General features: G+C 44.2%; 2 protein-coding genes across 3 annotated transcripts in view; both read left to right on the forward strand.

The window, feature by feature from the left end:
- The window catches only part of cacng6b (calcium channel, voltage-dependent, gamma subunit 6b), a 33860-nt gene extending 7792 nt beyond the window's left edge, over positions 1-26068 (forward strand). Inside the window, exons 2-6 of one of the 2 annotated variants that reach the window (XM_084049180.1) lie at positions 2264-2455; positions 4611-5595; positions 19419-19493; positions 20538-20675; positions 23316-26068. In XM_084049180.1, coding sequence (XP_083905306.1) covers positions 5250-5595; positions 19419-19493; positions 20538-20675; positions 23316-23539 — 783 coding nt within the window. In that variant the 5' untranslated portion in view covers positions 2264-2455; positions 4611-5249 and the 3' untranslated portion in view covers positions 23540-26068. The remainder of the gene's footprint in view (positions 1-2263; positions 2456-4610; positions 5596-19418; positions 19494-20537; positions 20676-23315) is intronic. The other variant, XM_084049181.1, reaches the window with a different exon arrangement.
- LOC311038566 (cytochrome c oxidase assembly factor 3 homolog, mitochondrial-like) lies at positions 12145-12462 on the forward strand (the record flags this gene model as incomplete). The annotated part of the gene is made up of 1 exon (XM_084048139.1): positions 12145-12462. The coding sequence occupies one exon, from the start codon at positions 12145-12147 to the stop codon at positions 12460-12462; it is 318 nt and encodes a 105-aa protein (XP_083904265.1).
- Positions 26069-27575: the final 1507 nt, after the last annotated feature.

Raw genomic sequence — 27575 nt, forward strand, 5'->3', positions numbered from 1 at the left:
GCCCATATGGGCTGGTTATTTGAGTGGCTTAATTAATGTCAAACGGCTCCATTTGTGTTTTATTTTAAAAGGATAATAGACCCTTTACCACGGCAGCCACATTGACGTGAAATAGCAGGGTAAACACAGGTGTTAACTGTAATGACGCTAATTAAGTTCCTGTTCCATTCAAGTCAAACAGAGTCAGAGTATTGCTATTGTGCATGTTGGCTCTGCCTCACTAAATGGAATGGAACCTTTAATTAGTATCATTGGCAACACCTGGCTGTCTTTTTGTATTAGCTATTGTAGTTCAGAAAGCTGAGGAGGAGACGGGGGTGTTGGGGGCACAGAGAGCTGAATGTGGCGGTAGGAATACTAGATCAGCTCGGCTTCGCACGTTGCTGATCCGGCCTGGGTCTCTAGAGCAGTGGTTCTCAACCTGTGGGCCGGGGACCACTGGTGGGCCATGATGATATTGCAAGTGGGCCCCCAAATAATTGGCAAATCACTAAGATGTAATGATAATATTACATTAAATGAAAGAAGAATGTAAATGTCATGGTATTTTTTCTTTGATACCTTAAAAAAAAAAGTCCTTGTTGATACCAATACATGGGAACTTACTACGTTAGTTCCATTGATCCAAGCTGGAACACAATCAATTGATTGATTGATCATTAAAAGAAACGTGTTAAGTAGTCAGATGGGTGGGCTCAGCTGCGGAAGCTTTTGAGTTGTTTGAGAACCTCTGGTCTAGAGTGGATACGGAAGCGGTGCATGCATGCGTGTGAGCGCAAGTTACCGGATTTGGAAAGCGGGCTCTAGACCGGATCCCACTGGACAAAACCAGGCTTTCTCTGCCGCTTGGAAAGCCTGGTGACGCAAGGTTAGGTGTACTGTTCGCCTGGGTCCGGTGACTGTCTGCAGTGACCCCGTTCCTCCGGGTTGATTGATGGTTTTTACTATAGATCTTGATATGGATACCAGGAAGGGCGTTCATCTTGTCGTGATGTACCACTTTCCTGCTGTCATAACAATGGGATTGGATTGCCCACTCATTCCCCTGACAAATTGAAAACATATCATGTTAATTGCCTCAGTTAGACCAAAGACTTGTGCTTTCATCCAATGCATAACCCACAGACAGACAGATAGGCCTATACCTCAAATTCACATCCTCATATATCGTCGCTGTCAGGGCGGAAACCTTGTAACTGTTACCTATGTGTTCCATTGGATTCAATGTAGTTATTATTTAAATATTTATAAAACCCACAGACTTAACCACTGCCACGTTCACTTTTTTTAAAAAGCATTGTGAACCTTGGAGATCTGCTATTTTTGCTACCTTTGCGTGACACTGTAGTACAGTGCTTCTCAAACTTTTTCATGTCAAGGACCCCCAAATGCACACTTATTAGCCCGCGGACCCCCATTTGAAAATGTATGCCATGGACCCCCATAAGAGAAGCTTTTTACGGCTCAGTGATTTTCAACTATTTTAATTCAAGGACCCCCAGTTTGACATGCATTTAGGCTACGGACGGACCCCCATTTACTGGCATTTCGATCTCTGGGACCCCCATTTATATTGTAAAATCAGTGTCAGTTTAACTCTGAGAGTGTACAAATGGAACCAAATGGACCCTAGCGGGTCCATTTGGTTCCATTTGTACACTCTCAGAGTTACAGACCCATAAGGGTCCATTTGATTCCTAACTATCCATCATTTAGCTAGGGACCCCCTGGAACTCCCTCAAGGACCCCTGGGGGACCCCGGACCCCACTTTGAGAACCAATGCTGTAGTATAACGAAGTAGGGCATTAATTTACATTAAAATATGGAGATACGAGGTTTCTGCCCGAAAGTGGCAATATGGTCTTTGTGGCACCAACTTGAGGCCTGTGTGTGTGTGTGTGTGTGTGGCGTGTGCGCGTCCTGCCTGTTTTGCTGTGTGCCCCCTAGCCTCCACAATGTGACCCGACCTCATGCACTGTGCATGGTCGTCTCTTTCGGGTGGAAACCTCATATGTCCAAAACTGTTACTTTTCAGGATTCAAATTCAAAAACAGCAAAAGTAGCAGATCTACAAGCTGAAGCTTGGTGCCGCGTTTCAAGCTTGTGGATCTGCTGCTTTTGATACTTTTGTGTGACGCTGTAGTATGACCAAGTCGGGCGTTCATTTACGAAAAAACACATAAAGTTTGAGTATGGAGATGTGAAGTTTCTGCCCGACAGCAACGATATAATTACAGCAGCCCCCCCTTCACTGTGTTGCAGGGTTCAGCCCTTGAATTATCACCTCCGCTCCCACAGGCGGCACCCACCCGCCATCCGGGGTGCTCCCACAACAGCACCCACCCAGCACCCGGGGTGGCCGCGCTGCCGTGCCCCGGACGTCACTCACACTGTCACCCCCACCCCAACCCACCCCACCCTGCACTCTCTGGAGCAACACAAACACCTCTGAGAGTGAGTTGCACCCACACGCATGCATGCACGTAATACATGCACGCACGCGCGCACACACACACGCGCGCACATACACACACACACACACACACACGCGCGCACATACACACGCACGCACGCACGCACGCACGCACGCACGCACGCACGCACGCACGCACGCACGCACGCACGCACGCACACACACACACACACACACACACACACACACACACACACACACACACACACACACACACACACACACACACACACACACACACACACACACACACACACACACACACACACACTGAGCACAAATACACAGTGGGGTGTGTGTACACTTGCATGACGGCAACCAGTGTTGCATTGCTGATTTGGTACGTGGTATCTATTTTAATGACGTCATGCGCACGCCGCTTAACCCCTACACTACAGGTCACACAATGGATAGCCTCGATCTCCAGGCTTTTATTTTTTGGTTTTGCTCAAAAATAAGCTGGACCAGCCTGTTGATGATCCTGGAATAGGAAGTGTTTCATTTCCCCAACCAACCAGAGTGCAGTGGGCGGGGCGGGGGCTGACGGACAGATCGGTGAACCAATAGGATCCGGCGGAAATTTTCTCCGGAGATTTTGAACCCGCCCCTCTAGACATGATATCAGACTCGCTAGGGCAGTCTACACAATGGACAATTGAAATGCATCTAGACTCATTCCTATGTTAATCCTATGTTAATTCATGATGGTGTGACAACCGGCGGTCGGCAGCCTTTGTTAACTTTGTTGAGGTGTGAATTTAAGGTTGTTTTTAAATCTATGCATGTGCCTGCGTGTGCTCCTGTTCGAAAAGGTTCTTGCACGGCGTGTTAGGCCGTCCCATGAGCAATGCAACAATGACGGCAAGCAACATATAAACACACCCGTGTGATGCACACGCACACTGCTGTACACACATACAGTATATATTGTTACTTTAGGGGCAGAGAAACTTGTATCTCCATATTTCAACTTGCAAAACTATAGCGGAAATAGCCACTCAACAGGCTCTCAACGCGTTGCATTGTGATTGTGTTCCGAGCTCGTAGATTTTGACGGTGACACATTGAAAGTGAAAGTGAAAGTGGTTACGTCGGTTTGTGAGTTTTATAAATATTGAAACAATGAAAAGTATTAACCAGCGTTTGTGACTAAATAACTTGGTGATTGGAACTCATATTTGTCTCCCCCATTTCCTGGAAAGTAACGGTTTTGGACATACAAGGTTTCTGCCTAGCAGAAACCTTGTATGTTATTGCATGGCCACAGACACACTAACATACAGTACATGTCCTCACCTCAGTCCCCCCATTACACACACATGTGTACACAAACACACAAAAAACACACACACACACACACACACACACACACACACACACACACACACACACACACACACACACACACACACACACACACACACACACACACACGCATTATTAGCATTCTCGTGGCATGGCATAAAATTCCCGCCATGTTCCGGTATAGGCCTCCATGTAACACAGGAAGGTGAGTGAGACAGACTGACAAGACACAGAGAGAGAGAGAGAGAGAGAGAGAGAGAGCGATAGAGACAGATAGAGAGAAAGAGGGAGGGAGAGAGAGAGCGGTTGGGGTATTTGTGGCAACCCATTATCCCCTCGGATCAAAGAGGGATCTGTGTCTGTAATGCCACAGATACCTGCTCTGCCTCCGCAGGGACCATAACTCACTCCCGCCACAACGGGTGGTCCGCTTATACAAACTGTGGGGAGGTTGGGGGGGGGGGTGTTATCACTCTCCTTGACCCCCGGGTATCGGTCCAACTCTTAATACCTCTAAATCGGGCCGACACTCGGCTCCCCTTTTGTCTTTTCATCGGAAGCGGAATCTGCCTTTCAGGGAAGTGAAGCCGCAACGGCTTATCTGTTGCTGGCTGAAGTAGGAGCAGCCGTCGGGTCAGACACAGCTCCTCAGACGAGGAGGGGGGGGGGGGGGGGAGGGGGGCGAGATGCCGATAAAGCTGTTGGGAATTAAAACGCTGTAGCTGACGATGAGAGGGGATTTTCTTATCTTCTTTTACAACCTGGGCGGTCGCTTTTTCCCCTCTCTCCCTCTCTCTTAAATTCTCTCTCTCCTATCTTATTGTTTTTCAGGAGCAATTTGGAGGAACAGCAAGAAACCTGCACATCACCTATCTATCTATCTACATCATCCATCAATCTATCCATCCATCCATCCATCCATCCAGTCAGTCCACTGAGCAGTTTTGCCTCTCAGTAGAGATACTTGACTCATTGTCAAATGTTTCTCCCGTTTCATCCGTACAATTGGGATCTTTCCCTAACCCAAGCCCTCACTAGTTAACTATAACTCTCCTAGTCCTCTAGTCCACATCACTCACTAGTTAACTAGTCCTCTAGTCCACATCCCTCACTAGTTAACTAGTCCTCTAGTCCACACCCCTCACTAGTTAACTAGTCCTCTAGTCTAGTCCACATCCCTCACTAGTTAACTAGTCCTCTAGTCCACACCCCTCACTAGTTAACTAGTCCTCTAGTCCACACCCCTCACTAGTTAACTAGTCCTCTAGTCCACACCCCTCACTAGTTAACTAGTCCTCTAGTCCACATCCCTCACTAGTTAACTAGTCCTCTAGTCCACACCCCTCACTAGTTAACTAGTCCTCTAGTCCACATCACTCACTAGTTAACTAGTCCTCTAGTCCACATCCCTCACTAGTTAACTAGTCCTCTAGTCCACATCCCTCACTAGTTAACTAGTCCACATCCACCATGTGGTCCAACTTCTTCCTGCAGCAGGACGCAAGGGGGGCGCAGGGGGGCGGCGCGGGCGGGGGGGCCAAAGGCGACGTCGGGCGGAGGCGTGCCCCCAAGATGAGCGACACCCAGGAGGGGAAGATCAAGCTGGCCTTCTTCGTGGCCATCGTGGGCGTGACGCTGACGGTGCTGGGCGTGGGCACCGAGTTCTGGGTGCAGCTGGCCCAGCCCAAGACCTTCAGCGGCAACCACACCTGTCAGATGGCCCACTACGGCCTGTGGAAGGGCTGCACCAAGACCCTGTTGGTGGCCGACATAGACCCGGACAGAGCCAGCTGTGGCCCCGAGGAACTGCACGGAGGTGAGACGCTATATATATACTTCGGTGTTTCTCAAACCGTTCCATTTCAAGGACCCCCAGTTTGATTATGCATTTGGCCACGGACCCCTAGCCTGGCATTGGCCAGACTGATAACGTGGACTTCGGCCCATAGGGAGCGAGTATGAGAAATCAGAAAATGATGTTGATGCTTTTCACTGTTGTACGGACAGCAGTTGAAACGCAGTCACTGATTGGCCCGATCATTTTCTGATTTCTCATACTCGCCAGTTTGATGTATTTTTTAAATCTCTGGGACCCCAATCTGCACTGTAAAATCCTCAGTGTTAATTCAACTCTGACAGTATACAAATGTAACCAAATGGACCCGTACGGTCCATCTGGTTACATGTCAGAGTTACAGACCCGCAAGGGTCCATTTGGTTCCTAACTATCAGTCATTTAGCTGGGGACCACCTAGCTCTGGTCCATAACGTTAGAAAGAGTTCTCCTTAACGCCATCTTACTTTTCAGCCGTTGGCCGCACACCCCTGGTAGCGCAGTGGAGTAACTAAATAATTTCTCCATCCGGTGAAATATTTTCTTTTCTGGCCAAAAAGTGTATTTTAGACGTGAGGTGGGGCGCTCTGAGTGTTCCCACTAAGGAAAGTAGGTTTTCAACATCTTAAAATTGTCTTTGTTTTGCTGAGTAGCGAAAGTGTATTGTTTATTTTTACTGCAGATGAGAGGCTGCGCAGCCTGCACTACCGGTGGTGTGCGGGCAACGGCTGAAAAGTAACATAGCGTGAAGGAGAACTCCTTCTAAGAGCTAGGGACCCCCTGGAACCCCCGCCAAGGTCCCCTGTGGGTCCCCTGTGGGTCCCCGGACCCCACTTTGAGAACCACTGCCCTACTTGACTGGCTGACTGGTGTGTGTGTTTGTGTGTGTCTGTTACTAAGTGTACTGTCTGTCCGTCTTTTTAATTACCACTACAAGTGGAGCTATATATATATATATATATATATATATATATATATATATATATATATATATATATATATATATATATATATATATATATAAATATAAATATATATATAAATTTATATATATATATATATATATATATATATATATATATATATATATATATATATATAATGTTTTTCAAACCAGTGGTTCCCACATTTTTTCATGTCAAGGACCCCCAGATTAAATTGTAATTGTCTACGGACCTCCATCTGAAAATAATTTGTGCCAGGGAACCCCATAAAAGATTTGTGTTGTTAAAATGTTTCAAAGATATAAAATTTCATTGGCAATCATTTAAATGAATAGCAAATCTACAACCTCTCAACGTGTCGCGAGGCGAATAGCCGATATTAAATAGTAAAACTTAGCCTAGTCGCTTCTTGTGGGCTTATTTTTCATAGACCTGCATGGCCGCTTTTCACAGGTTTCACTGGTCACAGCAGCAACTGCAGGCAGCCAGTAAGAATGAAACACAGGACAGGAGTTGGGCTACTGCTAAGAGCAAGTGTCAAGAGTAGGGGTCATCAATATGTCCGTACACAGACAAATGTGTCCGTGGCAAAGACTTGTTATTGTCCGTGGCAAACTTGTTTTAAAAATCTTTTTTACACACCATTATAATGTTCTTATTTTGATCATAAGACCCAATTACTGAATGTCAAGTCTCCAGGTTTTCTTCTGAATATATATGACACTTATTTACTACTACGACACTATGGCACATTAGGAGTCCACTAGCACTAGTGGTTCTCAAATGTTTTATTTGCAAGGGACTCCCTTAACTCAGAGAGTGTAACAAATGGAACCAAATGGACCCTTACGGGTCCATTTGGTTCCATTTGTACACTCTCTGAGCTACAGACCTGTTATGGTCATTCAGGGCTAGCTCTTTATGTGTTTCTGGCAACATTATTGTCCACTCATTTTCTATGTCCGTGGCAGAAATGGAAATTTTACAAAAATGTCCACCCTGACCCTGAACCCTGGTCAAGAGCCATTGATCATTATTTTGAATCAGCTGTGTCAAGGGAGATGTTGTGGGGAAGGAGGTAGGTTTAATGTGACCCTTTCTGACTTCTGTCAGGTTCTGTGTCAGTCATTATTGTTGACTGCCACATATTACTCAAATGCATTAAATGACAAGACGTTATGTCCATAATTCACGCACAGGCTCATGGGACACTGGAAACCTCTGGATAGGCGGTTTGTAATGCGATTGAATGGCATTACAGATTACAAAGGAGATCACAATTGAGATTTGGGGGCACTTGGGTCTTTTGGGTCTTTCACTACATCTAATGGAATTAGGCAAATGAAGCATTATGGACATTTGCTGATCTTATACGTTTATTACATGTCACGCTGTACAGCGGTTCAACGGTAAACTCGTCATTATCTAGCCTGGCTCCACCCCCCTGAAATCGCTAGCCTCGCATTCAGTGTCTGGTGACGCTATAGAAGGCGGGGTTTTCTCTTTTGCAAATCTCAACGACCCAATCGGGATCGCGATAATACAGTATGAACCAATCGCCACAAAGAGTCCCACTTTGGCCACACCCCCATCTCAGAAAACTGCTGCACAGAGGGCTTTCAGAGTGTCAGGCTAGTCATTATCCACCTTGTTCAGTCGAATTGAATTCAGCCTGAGCCTATACCTGTCACATAGAGTGAAAAGACCACAACCTGCTCCTGTAAACACAAACAATTACCCGCTCTTTATTTTTAACGTCCGGGTAGCTGATATATAGCAGTCTCCCGTTGACAATCGTAGCACCTGCCACCACACAGCACAAACACGGCCCAGAATTTCAGACACTGCCAGAAAACTCTGTGTTGGATTGGTGTCCTTGACTCCGTTACATTTCATACGTGCTGAAGGACCCGTTTCTTTTGACCCATTCCGTCTGGGATGGCGATAAGATGGCTGATATCATGCAACATAAATGTATGTATAGATATAGTGAATTATATTTTTCACTATAGACCTCTCTGACTTTTGTAGGCATAGTTTTTAATGGAGCTTGCAACCATGCCTCCCAGTCCCTCCCTCCTTGTCATACTCCCAGCCACTCAGGCCAGTTTTCTCACCCAACCCTCGGTGCTCCAAGTATTCACATGCAACGAATTGTAGGATAGGTGTCAGGCCAGGGCTTACCAGTATAGTTGGTAAGACACAAACACCCTTTGACACATCTCTTGACTCCTATTTCTGTTTTGAAACCGTAGGAGCAGCTGTTTTAAAGTTTCAGGCTGGTGTAGGAGAGTTGGGGGTGAATTTAACATAAAAGTGTTCAAATTGATCCCTAAATCAGTATTGTGTTTTAGTGTCATAATCTGATGGTTCAAAATTTGATTTTGGTATGAAACGTTTACCATGTATTTTCCCAAAGGGGTATTAAATATCTGAGAAAGTATGGAAATCATCGTCAAAATGGTAAAAACCCAAGCATATTTTTTTCCGCTGCGATGCATTGTGAGCTTGTAGATCGGCTAATTTTGGCGAAGAGATTTGGTTTGGACGAGTTGCAACTCACTCTATTCTTTCACTATAAGAATAGAGGGTCTAAGTGGTTGAGCCTGATTCCTCAACAATGTTTGGTCAATCTAAAGAAAACTGTTCTAAAAAAACAAGGGATGATTCTGTAGATAATTTTAATTTTATTATAATTTTCGTTCAATTGTTGGTTGCTGGCTTGTTGTTGATTCTGTCTTGTTTTTATTTATTTATTTGTGATTATGTTGTCTTATGTGTCTAGTGTTGTGCACTTAGTTGTTAAAAAATCAATACAAATATTGAAAGAGATTCTGTAGGTATTTCCAGTGATCCCACGTATTCTTGCGTTGGCATACATAGACATCGATGCCGCATTACCCTGTATGACCCTGTACAGAGGCTATGGCTTGTTGGGGGTCCTTGGCGTGGAAACGTTCGGGAACCCCCTGAGGTATAGGTTTTGTTGTGGTTGTAACTTGGCACTGGGGTCAACATTCAACAATGCTATTTGCACTGGGGGTGTGCTATGCTACACTACGTACGTACACCCGGGTGCATGTAGCATGGCAGATAGCCAGGGGCACCAATGTCTTTGTAGCTAACAATGCTATTTGCACCCGGGCACACAAAAGATAGTGTATGTTGTCTCTGTCGGGTGAAAACCTCATTATGTCCAAAACGGTTACTTTCAAGGATTCAAATTCAAAAATGGCAAAAGTCGCAGATCCACAAGCTCTAAACGCATCGCTTCGTGCCGCGTTTAGAGCTTGTGGATCTGCCACTTTTGATGATTTTGTGTCTCGCTGTAGTATGATAAGTAGGTCGTTAATTTACCAAAAAACACAAAAAGTTAGAATATGGCGATAAGAGCTTTCTGCCCGACAGCAACGTTATATATATATATATATATATATATGTATATACACTGTAGGTATAGAAACAGCATCAGAGTCCCGATCCGCTGCACATTGTAAGGCTTTTTCTTGCCCAACCCAACCTCCAGAGAACAAGAACAGTCAGTCTAATAACAGTGTGGCTTCCGTGTGAACCTTGGACGTCCTGTTGATGACATCATATTGCCACAGTGACGTCATATCGGCGCGACGTTATATCGAATTCTATTCCAAATCATTTGCCTCTCCATTGACTTCCAGTGTAAAAAAGAAAAAAAGGTATAGAACATATGGGAAATATTTTCGAGATTGTATTCTTCCTTGGCCTACTTGCGGTTTGCTTGATTGGTCCTGTAGTTTGCGAGATTAGCTGCGGACACACTGTCAGACAGACAGACGTAAATACAGACAGACAGACACGCAGGGGAGTGACATGCAGCAAAGGCCGTTGGGATCGGGACTCGAACCCGCGACACGCTGTCAGGCTACACTGAGCCTATAGGTGCCTGGACCGCTACGCCAGGGGCCCAGGCCGACAGACACTCTCCTTGAGGACTCGGCCTCTGTAGTGAGAGGAGAGTCCTTCCTTCCAAAGAAATGTTGGAATTCTGCACACTATGGATACGTTGAATGTCAACATTTCGGAACCAAAAATAGATTCTAAACCGATTCCCGACCTATCGGTATGCAACTCGGATGGCGCTGAGTCGGCACAGCTGGGCGGGGCCTGGCACCCTTGGCGCGGTGCCAGGGACGTCACGGGCTCTCAGAAGGTGGGGGGGATGGACTTTCGGTGGACTATACCCTTTGGCTATTCAAAAATAGCAGATATACAAGCTCATAGCGCGGCACCGAGTGCCGCGCTATGAGCTTGTAGATCTGCTATTTTTTTTAAAGCGTGAAAAACATTTGTAACTGTCAAATGTAAACAAATTCTGTATTTTCAAAATGTTGCCTTTTTTGGGCGGATTTTGTTAGTTTTTTTTCGTGTTTTGGTTACTTTATTTCGGGGTTAGGTTATTTAATTCTTATTTTTGCCTGATTTTACCGATCTATTATAAAAAAAAAGAAAAACATTTTTTTTTTTCAAAAAGTGGGGGGTATGAAATCACGGATCTGTGCGAGTGAGGGTGTCGCGTCGTACGCACAGTGAATGGCCGTGACGCCCATGCGCGGTGCACTCGCTTGGCTTGCACCTGGCCTTGCTTGGGCCGGGCGTGCCGATCTCACAGGGGGCTCAAGCCCCGGCTTCTGTTGGCCTGCCTGCCTTGTTTTCGATGCCAACATTTTTATTGAGTCGACAGGGTTCTGCGTTGTTTGAGTTTTTTTGTGGAGCAGGGGGGTGGGTGAGCGAGCCTGGGTGTAAATAGCCCAATAGCTGCCGGGAGACTATTCTCACCCGAGTGTGAATAGGCACTCTGCTATATTAATCATGAGGATACTAGGTGAGTATAATCAGCCACTTAAACCCCCTGTTAGTCTTAGAGCACTGGACTTGAGTCACAACTGAACTTTGACCACTTTTTCCCGTCTAAACCAAATCTACAAGCTCACAATGCGGCGCAACGCAACGTGAGCTTGTAGATAAGCTATTGTGCCCCCCCCCCCCAGAATATGTACAGTTACAGTATACAGTTTTTAAAAGCACATGTGAATGCATTTTGTTGTATTAAGGTTCTGTCAACAGATATAGGCTATATACTGTACTGTATGCTTCCATTCACAAATATGTACAGAAAAACAGAAACACTACTAGAGAAAAACTACTAGAGGTTCGAGCCGCTATGTGGCCCTCACATCTAGAGTTCGGGCCGCTGCACAAGTTTGCTGAGTTTGAAGTGGGTCGGTCCCATATAGGCAAATGCCCACATATGGGCAAAGATCTGTGGCTCTGGACAACGGGATCTCTGTATCTGTCAGTCCATGTCCCTTTTATGCCCATATATGGAGATCACTGATGTTATCAGTATATGCCCATATATGGGCATGCCCCCTTTTGTGCCCATAGACAGCACAACACACTCCATATTTGGGTGTAGCTGCATTGGGAACTCCTTATATGGTAATGGCTGAGTCAGAGTGATGTCAGAGGTCCCCCGCCGCCAACCCTCCAATTAGCCAGTTTTAATATATAGAATGTCAAGACACAATCAGCAGACTTCACTGCAGCAATGTTGGACAACAAGCAGCAGCCTCAAGAAGCTCCCTATGCGAAGAGGATAGTAGTGGGCACCTCCTCGTCCCCCTACCAGGAGGGCCGTACTGCCGAGCAGGTCCGCCTCATCAGACAGACAGAGCTGGAGCAGTGGAAGAAGAAGACCCAGACACTCCGGGGCCGGAACGTTCTCACCGGACTCGCCATTGGAGCCATAGTAATGGGAATATACGGCTACACGTTTCGTTCAGTCTCCCAGGAACGCATCATGGACGAGCTGGATGAGGAGGCTAAGCTGGCGAGGATGAGCGGGCTGAAGACGGGTGCCAACTGAGGTTGATGCAGCCTTCTGGAGTGTGTGTGTGGGTGGGTGGGTCAGCTGCTGTCAACTCTCTTGTTCATTTGAAGGACCCCCATTTTTTTGTCTTTCCATGTGGTTCCATTTGTACACTCTCGGAGTTACAGACCCGTATATGTCCATGTGGACCTCTGGTGGTCCCCCGGAAAAACAGTGCCCTACATCTCCAGCACTTACAACAGAGAAGGCACTGATGTGGACATTGTTCCAGACCTGGTCCAAGCCTGTCACTTATTGAGATACTGATGGACATTGTCTGGTCTGGACTGTACAGCGCTTCGTATGATTTGTGTGTTGCAGATTTGAAACTATAGGTGTCTATCTTGTGGTTGTAATTAAAACATGCCTGTCAGTGAATTAGAAAGGATGGCTCCACTTTCAACATTATTAAGATGCGTAAAAGGCATCTTAATAATAAAAGGCAAAAAATTCAACATGTGAAGGAGGGTGGCATCTGCACGCCAACATTATGCTCCCACTTGATTTTTTTTTTTTTTGTTTGTGAACGTTTCAACTCTTCCTCTGAGGAAGAGCTGGGTGGCTTGAAGCGTTGCCAAACAAATAGGCATATTTTGGTGTGCAGATTGTATTCTTTTCTACTTTTCTTCCTGGAAAGACATTTTGTCATTGTAACATTGTCCAGAGGCCGCACACTGGAATTAATAATCATCACACACACAACATTGTGATCATCTGTGCATAGCTCAATAATGTGAAACAGTCGATTACTTATGTTGTGACCTTGTAAACACCTGGGAATGCAGGTTACTGCTGAAATCACTCATATCTCATCCCCATGAGAGCTATTTGTGTTGATATGAAATAATCATTTGTAAAAAAAAAAAAAAAAAAAAAAAAAGAGACACAATCAGCAGAACTCATGCATTTGTTTCCCCTGTCAGTTCATGTAATGTTACTGTTGAACCCCAAGGCCATGTGGGGGCTTACCTCAAGGCTGTCCCCATGTGCTGCGTCTCTAACAATACCTGATTGATAAAAGTGAATTAAAACATGGAAAAAAGGGCCAAGAGGGCGCTTTCGAAATGAGTTGCACCAGTGGATGATGACGTCATAGGCTATAGGGGAGAGAGAAAAGGATGGACAACACACACACCTCACCGTTTCTTCATTTCTCTTTACCATCACGCTGATGTGAACACAGAGGGGAGCAGGCATAGCCACGGGGGGATGCACATACATCTGTCTACGCATGCATTTACATACACACTGTTTGTTTATTCATCTAGCTATATAGAGTCATTCTTTCACCCAATTGCACAATGCTGAATTGTATACATGTGCTCTTTATTGCAGTCGTATTTTGAATATCTTTGCTCTCGGGCAGTAACCTCTATTAGTTTTTTTTTGCGTAAATGAATGCCCTACTTGACCATAGCATACTACAGCGTTACACAAAATTAAGCACAGAAGTAGCGGATCCACAAGCTCGAAACGCAGTGCGAAGCGACGCGTTTTGAGCTTGTAGATCTGCTTCTTTTGCCGTTTTTATTTGAATCCTGAAAAGTAACAGTTTTGGACATCTGAGGTTTCCACCCGACAGAGACCATAATATGGGATGTGTTACGGGTGTTGATGGTCACATTGACTGTATAGCACCTCGCTCCTTTTGTGTGTTATCAATCTGTGATAGGCCTACCCAAAAACATTCCAGGGGTATAGAATGTATGATATTCTGGTAATCACATTATTATAGGTAATAACATATTAGTGTAATGCAGTCATCAATTGAATGAAATATGGGGAAATGGTCTTTGGAGAGCATTATCTGGACCTGTATAAAGGAAAAAGCTAAAATTCTGGATTCATAGCTGAGGCAATCTGCAGATTTATAATCGACGCAAGTGATCTCTTAGATCAATGCACCGTGTGTGTGTGTGTGTGTGTGTGTGTGTGTGTGTGTGTGTGTGTGTGTGTGTGTGTGTGTGTGTGTGTGTGTGTGTGTGTGTGTGTGTGTGTGTGTGTGTGTGTGTGTGTGTGTGTGTGTGTGTGTGTGTGTGTGTGTGTGTGTATGTGCGTGCGGTAATCTTGCAGAAGAGGGCTAGTGAGAGAGGGGGGGAGAGGGGCTGGTTGTGTGAGTGAGGCTGCCTGTATATGTATGTATCTGTGAGAGAGGGGGAGAGGGGCTGGCTGTATATGTATGTATCTGTGACAGAGGGGGAGAGGGGCTGGCTGTATATGTATGTATCTGGGTCATCCTACAGATAATGTGCAAATCGAGTCATTAAAGAAATATGATGCTGAGCGAGAAATCCAGTCACTGTATGTGACTACGCCATAGACCACTGGTTCTCAAACTTTTTCATGTCAAGGACAGCCCAAATTCATATGTATTTGGCCGCAAATCCCCGTTTGTGCCAGGGACCCTCAGGAGAGAAGATTTATGTGAAACTAAAACATTTTCGATATTCTTCACGAAGTGACGCGCTGTGAGCTTGTACATCTGCTATTTTTGAATAGCCAACGTATAAGTGGATAAAGTGGTTAAAATGATTGTGATTGCTACATTAACTCATGTTGCTGGGGACCCGCTAGAACATACATGGGCAACTGGCGGCTTAATGCGGCCCGCAGGTTAATATCAGAATACTATTGGCTATTTGTGCTACTTTTGTGTGACAGAATGGCGAAAAAAGTGAAAATACGGACAGTATATGCAATGTGGCCCTCTGGAGTGAGTGTGGAAATATAGTGGCCCTCTCCATCATCAATGGAGGGCAATGTTCTTGAGTGGTGCCAACCACTCCTATATCTGACTTTGTCCGTGTGTCCGTCCGTATGTATGTATGTATGTCCAATAAACAAACATTGATGACAACATCAATAGAGCGTCGCAGTTCCCGCCCACTTCCAGTTGCCGGAAGTAAATACTCAATGCATTTTTCCCATTGACTTTTCCGAAAATATTTATATAAATTAATTTAAGCCAAGAATCAAGCTATCCAGGATGCTGGTGAATCATGACCATAAAACGTTTGATTCTGTGAAAAAACTTTTTTGAAAACGGCAAAACAAAGGGTATTTATTAAACATAGTATATCATATCATTAAATATAAAATTTTAAAAAATCACAGAAAAAAAGGTTTTATGGTCATGATTCACCAGCATCCTGGATGGCTTGATTCTAGGCTTAAATTCATTGATATAAATATTTTTGGAAAAGTCAATGGGAAAAATGCATTGAGTATTTACTTCCGGCACCCGGATTCTGTGCAACTGCGATGCTCTATACGGGGCTCATCAAAGGCACCACTCTCTTCACACAGGGTGTGATTTTTTTTAATAAGATGAGATCAACCTTCATTGATCATAGGCAGCAACAGCAGTGAGAAAACACTGGTGAGAGTCAAGAACCTATACTCTCAGGAACTTGTAGTTCTCCACCACCTCCACTAGGAGGTAGGGCTGTCAACGATCATTACATTTTACTTGATGATGAATTGTCATCCTACTATCCTACTATAATTCTACTATAATTCTAGTAACCTCTGTAGTGGTGGTGAAGCTACCCGGTTCTCCCCACTGGCTGGACCAATTGCTCTGATTTTGCACACAGCCATTGACCATTACCATCTGAACTTAACTGTGAAGCCCGTTTTTCAATTTAATCAAATCTCAGCTTCTTATTAGCGTTTTTGTGTCAAACACTGTCGCCATGGTTACGGGGCTGCCCAGCTATGGGACGAACTGCCTCCCGGGTTGCCAGATCATGTGCGCATATCCCCCCACGCATGCGTCGACCGGGTATGGTCTAGTACAAATAATTGCGATTAATGATTTAATTGTGTTTTTATCTGCATTGAACATTGTCTGCCTTTTAGGCGTTGTAAACACTGTGAATGCATGGGACGAGTCTGGCCGAGCATTTACATTAAAACTTATTTTTATTTACTGTTATGAAACATTTCTCTACAGAAAGGCATTTTTCGGTCCAATGCTCTTATTTGTCTTTGCTTTGTTTGTCCCTGTTGTGCTTTACATGCTTTTGATGTCGCTTTTCTGGCAGAACATTGAGATTTTTCTTCTGATAAACAATGTGTTAGAAATAGATATTCTCTCTGTCGGGTGTAAACCTCATATGTCTAAAACGGTTACTTATCAGGATTCAAATAATTTATTTTAAAAAAGTATCAAAAGTAGCAGATCGACAAGCTCCTTTCGATGCCTTTATTCGATATGACAGTAGGCTGACAGGATATGGGGTGAGAGATGGGGACTGACATGCAGCAAAGGCCGTCGGGATCGGGATTTGAACCCACGGCACACTGTCAGGCTACACTGGGTCTATGTGCCCTGACCGCTACGCCAGCGATCCAGGCCTATTTTTGATACTTTAGTGTGACTCTGTACTATGATCAAGCAGGGCATTAATTTACGAAAAAATCCCCAAAAAGTGAAAATATAGAGATAAGAGGTTCCCCAACAGCAACGATATCATAATGTCTATTTATCTAGCCGGATGCTTATAGAGACACAGACAACGTGGGCGTCCCGAGAGAGAGAGAGAGAGAGGCAGCCAGAATGCTTTCTGACAGTCTCTCTTTTCTGTAGCAGCCATCCAAACACAGTTGGCCCACGCAGGGCCATCGCAGTGGGCCGTGGGCATGTGGCATTTGGAGAGAAAACAACTGTCTTTGTTGTCTGCCGCATCTCCGGTTATTACGGCCCCGTTTGCACGCCTCTGGCGCCCTGTCCTGTCCCTGCCTCCCTGGTGCATGAGTTGGCCCCCTGATTGTCATCTCTATCTATCTATCTATCTATCTATCTATCTATCTATCTATCTATCTATCTATCTATCTATCTATCTATCTATCTATCTATCTATCTATCTATCAGTGGCGTGCACAGACATTTTGAGGGGCAAGTGCTCAAGTAAATTATACTTTTTTTGTTGTTTACTTGGTCTGCTCTTTTTTTCCTCTACACCTATACCTCTTTGCCAAAAATAGCCTGTAGATCTGCTATTTTTGGCTAAAGTTCTCCTCAGAAAAGGGATGCTAGGTTTCGAGTGGTTATGGTAAAAAGAAAAACCATATCACATAAAGATTTGGCGGACCCCCTGTAGTAACTCTGAGGACCCCCTTTTGAAGACCCCTGCTGTAAACTGAAAAAAAATCTATCTATCTATCTATCTATCTATCTCCACCACCAAAGGTCTCTTCTGCCAACTGCTAAATATTGTATCGTTTGCTGTCGGGCAAAGAAACCTCTTATCTCTATATTTTAACTTTTTGCGTTTCCGTAATGATCACACTACTACAACGTCACACAAAAGCATCTAAAGTAGCAGATCTGCAAGCTCGTTGTGAGCTTGTAGATCCCACAGAGAGGATATGCATTGACGATAGAGTATAGCAGTTTCACCGGGACGCATGTGGCAGAGGAACATGTGTTTGACCACATATAGTGTCTAGTGCAGTGGTCTTCAACAGGGGGTCCGGGACTCGCGCTGCGAGGCGTTATGAGCTTGTAGATCAATTTGGCCAATGTTTGACAATTTTTTATTGTGTCGTTTTTGGTTACTTTTCCCGTAGTAATGGTCTCATTATTCGTTTTTTCATTTCATCGAGGTATTAAAAATTGACACTTTATAAATGTGCAGATACTTATGCTAATACTAATTGAATATATAGTCGACAAATTCCTGACTATTAGTTGAGAGGACAGCCCTAGCGCCCACGTGTGTGTGTGTGTGTGTGTGTGTGTGTGTGTGTGTGTGTGTGTGTGTGTGTGTGTGTGTGTGTGTGTGTGTGTGTGTGTGTGTGTGTGTGTGTGTGTGTGTGTGTGTGTGTGTGTGTGTGTGTGTGTGTGTGTGTGTGTGTGTGTGTGTGTGAGAGAGAGAGAGAGCGCGCTGTGATCTTTTCACTCAGTGGGTGAAAGTCTCTCTCCTCTGTGCCGGTGAAGCCAAGCGGAATGTGACCACTTCACAGTTTTGATCTAAATATAGAGGGAGAGAGGGAGCAAGGAGAGAGAGAGAGAGACACACAGAGAGAGGGAGAGGGGCTGGGATCATGGGGGAGAGGGAGAGAGAAAGCCTGGGATCATGGGGGGCAGGTAAAAAAGGAAGCGAGGGATGAGGACAGTGGTGGAGCTGCAAGAAGGAAAAAGAATGAGTTGACTTTGGAGGGTGGGTGAGCGAGAGACTGTGTTTAATACAACCCCCCCTCTCTCTCTCTCTCTCTCTCTCTCTCCCTCCTGTCATCCCCTCCCTCCATCTGTGGTCCAGTCTCTTTTCCCCAGCACTGCCCACCTCTCCATCTGCCCTCTTCTTACCCCCCCCCCCCCTCATCCCACTCTCCCTCCATCATCTTTCATCTCTTTCCATCCATCCACCCCATCCATCCATAGTGTCCAAAAACTGTTACTTTTCAAGATTCAAATTCAAAAGATTCAAATTCAAAAGCATCAAAAGTAGCAGATCTACAAGCTGGAAACGCGACGCTTTGCGCCGCGTTTCCAGCTTGTAGATCTGCTACTTTTGATGCTTTTGTGTGACGCTGTAGTTTTTTCGTAAACCCGACAGCAACGATATGTTCTTCAACCCGCCCGCACCCCCCCGTATCATTCTGTTTCCTCTCCTCCTCCCCTTCCGTCTGCACTCATCTTCTCATTTCTTTAAAAAAATAAAAATCTCTCTCTCTCTCTTTCATCTCCCATCCATCCTTCTCACTGTCTTGCTGTCTCTCTCGCTCTCTCTCTCTCTCTCTCTGGTGGCACCATATGTGCGAGAGAGAGAGATAGAGAGAGTATGTGTGAGTGTGTGTGTGCGTGCTTGCGTTTGTGCGTGCGTGTGGATATAAATAGGAGAAGATGCCTGCGAGGAAAGAGCGCATGGATGCATGAGAAGCCACATCATACATAACCAGCAACCATAGGGGTTGTGTGTGTGATCATTGTTTCTCTCCTCTCACAGAAACCAACTGTACTTACTTTAAATTCTTCACATCCGGGGAGAGCGCCGTCATATTCGGCAAGACCGCCAACAAGAGTGAGATACACACTTTCACCCCCACACTCCTTCATCCATCCCTGATCCTTCTCTCTCTCTCTCTCACTCTCACTCTCGACATAAGTCAGACACAATAATGAACACATACAGTATCATCTTGTGCTTCCTGTCTATCTAACCCAGCCGCGTCATACTAAAGCCTATACAACTTGTGCTATAACCACGCCCCCCTTATGTGGCCAACGCGGAAGTGCCTTTGGCTAAAACAACTGCGGGCAATTTTTTTTAGCCCGTATAGTTTTGGACCGCGAAGGAGGGGCTTTGAGACGTGCCGTTCGAGTTATGTACTGATAGGGACAGAATTGTAAATCATGTTTTGGTGAGAGCGTGTGCCCCAACTGCCACTCAAAGTGGCAGTTGGGGCACACGCTGCGTCATTGCACAAGCATATTGGCCAATCACAGCGCGTCCTTGCACAAGTGGTATAGGTTTTGGGATGACGCAACCCAGCCACTCTTTGACCTTCCCCCCAACTTCCTTCTTTTTCTCTGCCTACATCCTTCCTTCTTTCCTTCCTTTCGTCATTGTTCTTGCATCAATAAAAAATACAAAGAGGTTTTTTTAACTCTTGTTTAAAATGACCAAACCTGCCTACCGATGATGTCACTGGTAGGCAGGTTTCTGTCCACACAGCCCTCCTTTGAGACACACATAGACAGAAATGGTACCATATTATAATGAGCATTAGTGAGGGCCGGCTATATGAAGATAGGTTGAAAATGGGCGAAGTGGTCCTTTAAGGCCTATTTCAAAAGTTGTGAAAATAGCCGGTCTACAAGCTCGCGGTGCGTTGCATTGCGATGCGTTGTGAGCTTGTAGATCAGCTATTTGTATTATTTCAGAAAATGTGTGGGATTTTTCTTTTCTGAAATTAGTTTGAGAATAGTTATTTTATTTTACTTATACATACATTCTCTCAGCCACCTTCCATCATCCTCTCTTCTATACCTTTTCATCTCTCTAAAGTCATCTCGGTTCACTTTCCCCATCATGTAATGTCTGGCTGTGATGTGTCTCTCTTAGACCTGAACCTATCAGCAGCCGTCTTGGCCCTGTTCAGTCTGACCATGATGGTGATGGGCTCCATCTGTATCACCATGTCCATCAGCAAATCAGTGCCCTTCTTCCTCAAGCCCGCCTCCTTCTGCTTCATCCTATCAGGTGAGACCTCAACCGCCTTTTCATTTACGGTCTGTAGAAACCAATGGCATCACTTTGTCCATTCATTTTCAGGGTCTATGGTCTTTTGACAGATGGAAAACAGTAAATGATGTGGATTTATAGGCCTATATACTCCCCCAGTAGATCCAGCTCTGAAATTATGCCAAAACAGCCACAGGTCTGTACTCTGTACATGCAGGGTTCCAGATGGGGACATTTTTGTTTTAACCTTGGACTCGCTGTCAGGCATCAGAGCCTTTGTGGTGGTACATGCCTTAAAACCAGTGATTCTCAACCTGTGGGCCCCTAATGATTTTGGGGGTCCCCGGATGATTTGCTTAATGTGCAGCATTGTTTTCTCACTCAACAGTAAACAAACCAGCATACAGTAAGTGTATACAGGGTATCTGCACATTTCTAAAGTTACAATTGAATTACTTTTTTATTACCTTTTTAATACTGCTAAAATAAGAATAAAATACACTATTTCTGCATCAAAAGAAATCAACAAACTATACTACAAAACATTTTCAAACATTGGCCAAATTGAGAAATATTACCGGAGAAATTTTGAAAATAGCTGATCTATACATACTTGCGAGGCGTTATGAGCTTGTAGATCAGCTATTTTTTCAATACCCGCAAAGAAATCTAAAATGACAGAGATGCGTTCTCAGTTTTAATGGGTTAACCACTCGGCTTACTGGTGCCCCCAACTGATCCCTGTTTTGGACAACATTAAACCTGAGGTTTTCCATGGCACGCAAACAGAAAAGGGGGGGGGGAGCTGGCAGAGTGACATGTAGATTTGCGTTTGAGCCACATTTATAACTAGTAGGGAGGATGTAGAAACCCTCCATGCAGGTATTTACAACCGAACACCCAACACGCCGCGTCGGGTGTCACTATCAGTGGTTAATTCCGGGACGAGGGGCTCATGTGGACTCTCCCCTCGTGGATGTTTGTTTATGAGCGTAAGGATGCCATTGGTTTTATCATCAAGTTGGGCACCTCCCATCCATCACTGCTGTTTGTTTGAACTGGAACGCCTGACAACCTCCCCCCCCCCCCCCCCGCCCCCCACACGAGGCTCTCGCGCTGCACATTCTGGAAGTCCCTGAACCACACCCTAACACCGCCCCCCCCCAAAATGTCTGGGTTTTACGTTTCATGACTTCCATAAGGTCACGAGAGGAGATCGAGGTAGACGGCGCGGTTGGTCTACAACTCCATTATACCTCAAACAAACCCATCTATGGGGATCAGTGGCGTGCACAGACATTTTGAGGGGCAGGTGCTCAAGTAAATTATACTTTTTTTTGTTTACTTGGTCTGCTCTTTTTTCCCTCTACACCTATACCTCTTTGCCAAAAATAGCCGATCTACAAGCCCACAACGCCTCGCAGTGCGAGGCGTTGTGGGCTTGTAGATCTGCTATTTTTGGCTAAAGTTCTCCTCAGAAAAGGGATGCTAGGTTTCGAGTGGTTATGGTAAAAAGAAAAATCATATCATATAAAGATTTGGCGGACCCCCTGTAGTAACTCTGAGGACCCCCTAGGGTCCCGGACCCCCTGTTGAAGACCCCTGCTGTAAACTGGAAAAAAAGGGCACTTCTGGTCAAGAGGGCAAAGGGCAGGTGCTCTAGCACCACCTAGAGTCTATCTGTGCACGTCCCTGAACAAACCCATCTATGGGGATTTGCGGATTCATCAATAGCCTATTTTGGGGGAGAACTGCCGATCTGACCGCCTTCACAGCGGGCGCACAGCACAGGGGCGCCACACCCTTGGGTCCGCTGTGACGAGTTACGGCCCGGCGGGTCGATGAGCGGGATGGTTCTCGAGATGTGCGAAAGGAGCGATACACTCACACGCAGAGATTTCACACATTTATAGAAGGATGGGATTTAGGGTCCCTGTTCACCAAGACACTTCTTTCCAGAGCACAGAGTATGTTTTAAATTGTTCACAATGGGAGAGCTGCTTTTTTTCTTTTTGTGGAAACTCCCGCCACGTGACGACTCTGAGGCGCTGAACTTTTATCTTGCGGTTGCGCGATCACGTGTGGCATTTTTAACCCATTAAGACCTGAAGCCAATTCTACAAAATGAATGTCTTCTAAATCCTAGTTTTCTGGAAAAACCTATGTTTCTACATCAGTGGTTCCCAAACTTTTTCATGTCAAGGACCCCCAAAATTATATGTATTTGGCCACGGACCCCCATCTCAAAATAGTTCCAGGGACTCCCAGAAGCAAAGAATAGAGTTAAAATGTTTGTTTAAACAATCTATATATTCAACTTCGATTTGCACACATTTTCAAGACTTTTCAAAAATAGCAGATCTACAAGCTCATAGCGCGGCACTCGGTGCCGCGCTATGAGCTTGTAGATCTGCTATTTTTGAATAGCCAAAGAAATCTAAAGTGACACAGAGGCGTTCCAGGTCTTGATGCACTTGCTGAGAGCTGAAATGTTTTCAGGAAGCGTTTTTTCAGCCGAGCGTCTTGGTGTTTTCGCCCCTCCCCCCCCAAAAAAAGAAAGAAAATGCCTTGGTGGACACGGCCCCTTAGTTTCAAAATGGCTTGGAAGTTTCTCTCAAACTCTAACCTCTCCCCCCACCCCTCATCCCCCCCCCCCAGGTATTCTCATCCTCCTGTCCATACTGGTGTTTCACCAGTCCGTGCTGGCCCTGTTGGCCAGCGACCACACCGTACCGCTGCACCACGAGCTCTCCTGGTCCGTGTCCTGCGTGGGCGCCGCCGGAGCCATCCTCATCATCGGGGGGATCCTCTTCCTCCTGCTCGCCCTCCCTTACAGCCCCTTTCAGAAATGCCTGCCTCGAGGAGACAGTAACGCCACCTAGCGTTTTTTTTTTTTTTTGGGATGCCAAAATGCCCCCCCCCCCCACCACCACCACCACCACACGTGTCCTTGGATGTTGCTGATTGAGAGAGCGTGTGTGTGTGTGTGTGTGTGTGTACCTGTGAGCTAATGGTCACCAGCCGGGCCTTAGTTGATCAGAGCAGTGGTTCTCAAAAGTGGGGGTCCCCTTGAGGACCCCCAGGGGTCCTCAAGGGGGTTCCAGGGGGTTCCCAGCTGAATTAGTCAATATAGCATCAAAATCACTTCGACCACTTTAACCCTATATTTACATTGAGCTTGATCTGCAATAAAATAAAATAAAAGTTTTCAGATCGGGGTCCGCAGCCAAATACATATTAACATGGGGGTCCTTGACCTGACAAAGTTTGAGAACCACTGGATCAGAGAGCTCATAGTTACCAGTTCTTAATCAGTGAGTGATGAAAAGCAATTCAAAAGGGGCATTTTTTTGCCCCGAAACACATTTGATTTATTCTGCAAATGACCTCACGCCAATCACCCAAAACCATTAGCTGTACCGCACAAACTCATTTGTCTTGAGGAGTGAATGAACGTGTCAAAGTTTAAAGACCCTGTCCTGTCCTCATAGGACCTCAGATATCGCTGTTGTCGGGCAGAAACCTTGTTATCTCCATATTTCAACTTTTTTTTTTCTTTTTCGTAAATGAATGTCCCTACTTCATCATACAAGAGCGTCGCACAGTGAAAATAGCAGATCTACAAGCTCACAACGCCTCGGATCGCGAGGCGTTGTGAGCTATTTTCACTATTTTAAAATGTGTTGAAAATAATAACAAAAAAGGAACTTTTTTTCCCCACCTGACACCAAGTACGATATGTAATGTCCACATGATTATGGGTGAAATATCTTCAGCAGCATCTTGTCAGCTTCTTAACATTTTCATATTTTCATGTCTAAAAACTGAAGAAACTGAACCAAATATAGAATATATTTAAGTAATATGACAATATATCATAAAAATAGTTGGATAGCACTCTAGGGTTTGAGTTCAAGAAGTGTTTTGTTGTTTGTCCATAGAAAAATTACACAAATATATTAATGACTGACTGTCCGACTAAGCAAACAATCCCAACAGTGATTTAGATCCATAAGGCTATGTGGCTCACACCCTAGAAAAGGTAACCCATGCAGTGCACCACACAATGTTGTAGAAATGATTTATCGGTTGCTTAAATATAGTGAAGCACAGTAGACATTTGTGTCATTTACTATGATGCTCTATCTATTCAGATAGGATCATCAAATATCTATTGATGTGGGCCAAATGTTTTCTTTTGTGTCACACTTTATCCATTACAATGCTTGTGGGATAGGGGAATGCGTTCTGTCTGGATGTATCCATCCTATCATTTGAAAGGTCACGTGTCTTTTGATGGCCATATTATGTCCACACAAAAATGGCCTTGATACCCCTTGCAACCATAAATATGGAGGAGTCACACTGCAGCTACAGCACATGCAGTGTTGGTCGCAATACGACAATACGAATTTGCAACAGGGGCAATATCCTTAATGTGATCCCAACAAATAGTAAATGAATTAAGTTTCGAAACAAAAAAAACAAAACAACAGCACATTTTTTCCCCATTGAATTCAGTATTTATTATTCAGTGGTGTAGCCAAAGTGTGAATGCTGCTTTAGAGACAAATGTACGTGTGAATAAAACCGCACCGTGAGAGAGGGGTATTAAAAATGTCAATTTCTGTATTGTCACAGTGTATTATAATAGACTCACTTTGTAAGCACATCTCTGTATATAAAATGTACGTATTTCTATTTTATCTTCTTGTTCACCTTTTTTGAAGTGCCATGTTTGCTCATCAGCTGATGTCATTTTGTTCAGGTCATAAAATTGTCACTTTTTAAAATCGTAGATGCTGTGCTTAACTCTTCATGTAACCAACCACACATGTATGGCACTAGTTTTGCTTATTAACCCTTTAAGACCGGGAGCACATCTGTGTCATTTTAAGATTTCTTTGGCTATTCAAAAATAGCAGATATACAAGCTCATAGCGCGGCACCGAGTGCTGCACTATGAACTTGTAGATCTGCTATTTTTGAAAAATAGTGCATTTTTTTGCAAATCTTTAAATATAATATGTATATGTTTAAAGTGAACATTTTTAACTATTACAACTTCTGGGGGTGCCTGCAACAAAATATTTTGAGATGGGGGTCCACGGCCAAATACATTTAAAAAAACAAAACTCTTAGGATTTAGAAGACATTTGCCCCAGAACCAAAGATTATAGATGCAAACGTTCGCTTAAAAAAGATATACATTCAAAGATTTGCACACATTTTCAAAAATAGCAGATCTACAAGCTAAAAAAGAAGCTTAAAAGAAAGCCTTTTGACATTCAGCGACTGTCGCCAAAATACACGTCACATACCTGTGTTTATATGTGTGTTGTCTGTATATGTGTAGAAATATTAAAAATATATTATATATATATATAAAAGCTAATAAATGTTTTGTTTAAAAGAAATGTTTTAGACAATGGATATGTGATTGCTTTTTTTTCTTAGGTCCTGTTAACAGTATAAACCTGCAAGTATAGTGAATATATTATCTCTGTCGGGTGGAAACCTCATAATGTCCAAAACTGTTTACTTTTCAGGATTCAAATCCAAAAGCATCAAAAGTAGCAGATCTACAAGCTCGAAATGCGTCGCTTGGCGCCGCGTTTCGATCTTGTAGATCTGCTACTTTTGATAATATATATTGGAAGGATTCCCTGGTGATTCAACAAGTAAGAGTGCATACTGTACATACATAGCACATAAATCAGGTTATAGTGCTTCCTCCAGCTGGCCTGGGTTTGAATCTGAGCCCATAGGCACTTTACTGCAGGTCAACTCCAAGGCACTCTCTGACTGACTACCAATGTTATAATGTCACAATGCTTGTGAGCTTGTAGAATTTTCACTATTTTTTAAAATTAAAATATTTTGAAATTGTTTACATTTTTGACTTTTTTCCCCTTTTTCTTTTACATACCCATAAACAAGGTTGAATGTGGTTAAAAGCTAACTTTGACACTTTTTGTCCGTACGTCCTCATCAGGTTGTATCAAAAAACATTTTGTTTAATATAATATATATTCTATACATACGGCTATTTGATGATAGCCGATCTACAAGCTTGCAGATCGGCAAAAAAATAAGAAAACTTTAAATAGTGTAAAAACAAATTTACAAACATTTTAACGACTTAATTATTTTCAGATGGATGGATATCAAATACATTAAATGTGAATTTTGGGGGTCCATGAAAATGTTGGAGAAGCGCTGGTCTGAACCACCAACACTCCACCTCAGCTCCCTTCAGCTACAGTAGCTATAATTAGGCATAAGCTCATCGCCAGCACATTTCACTGCAGAGGTTTGAAGAAACTTTATCCATGAATGTAAAGTATGCCCCCCCCCCCCCCCCCCCCTCGACCTCCACCCCCCCCCCCGACCTCCACCCACCCGGCCCCATCTGCCCTGCTGCCACTGACCCCTTCTTCCCAGTGGTGGAAAGTAACTGAGTATATTTACTCAAGTACTGTACTTAATTACAATTTTGGGGTGCTTTTACTTCACTGGAGTATTTCCGTTTTCAATACTTGTACTGCTACTCGACTACATCTCAGAGACAAATATTGTACTTTTACTCCACCAGCACAATTATTTGACAACTTTAGTTACTTTGAAGATTTTGAATATTATTACAAAACATACATTAAGCACTTCAACCCTATACATGCTTTGGCTATTTGAAAAAAGACGATCTACAAGCTCACAACGCGTCGCTTTGCGACGCGTTGTGAGCTTGTAGATCTGCTATTTTCAAAAGATTGTCACACAATTGAAAAATTGTGAAATGCGACATTCTCCACAATGAGTACTTTTACTTTTGGTGCATTAAGCATATTTCGATGCCAATACTTTTGTACTTTTACTCAAGTAGATTTTGAATACCGAACTTGGACTCAGAGTAACAGA

The sequence above is a fragment of the Gymnoscopelus microlampas genome (assembly GCF_963454915.1).
Source record: "Gymnoscopelus microlampas genome assembly, chromosome: 3".
Taxonomy (NCBI): domain Eukaryota; kingdom Metazoa; phylum Chordata; class Actinopteri; order Myctophiformes; family Myctophidae; genus Gymnoscopelus; species Gymnoscopelus microlampas.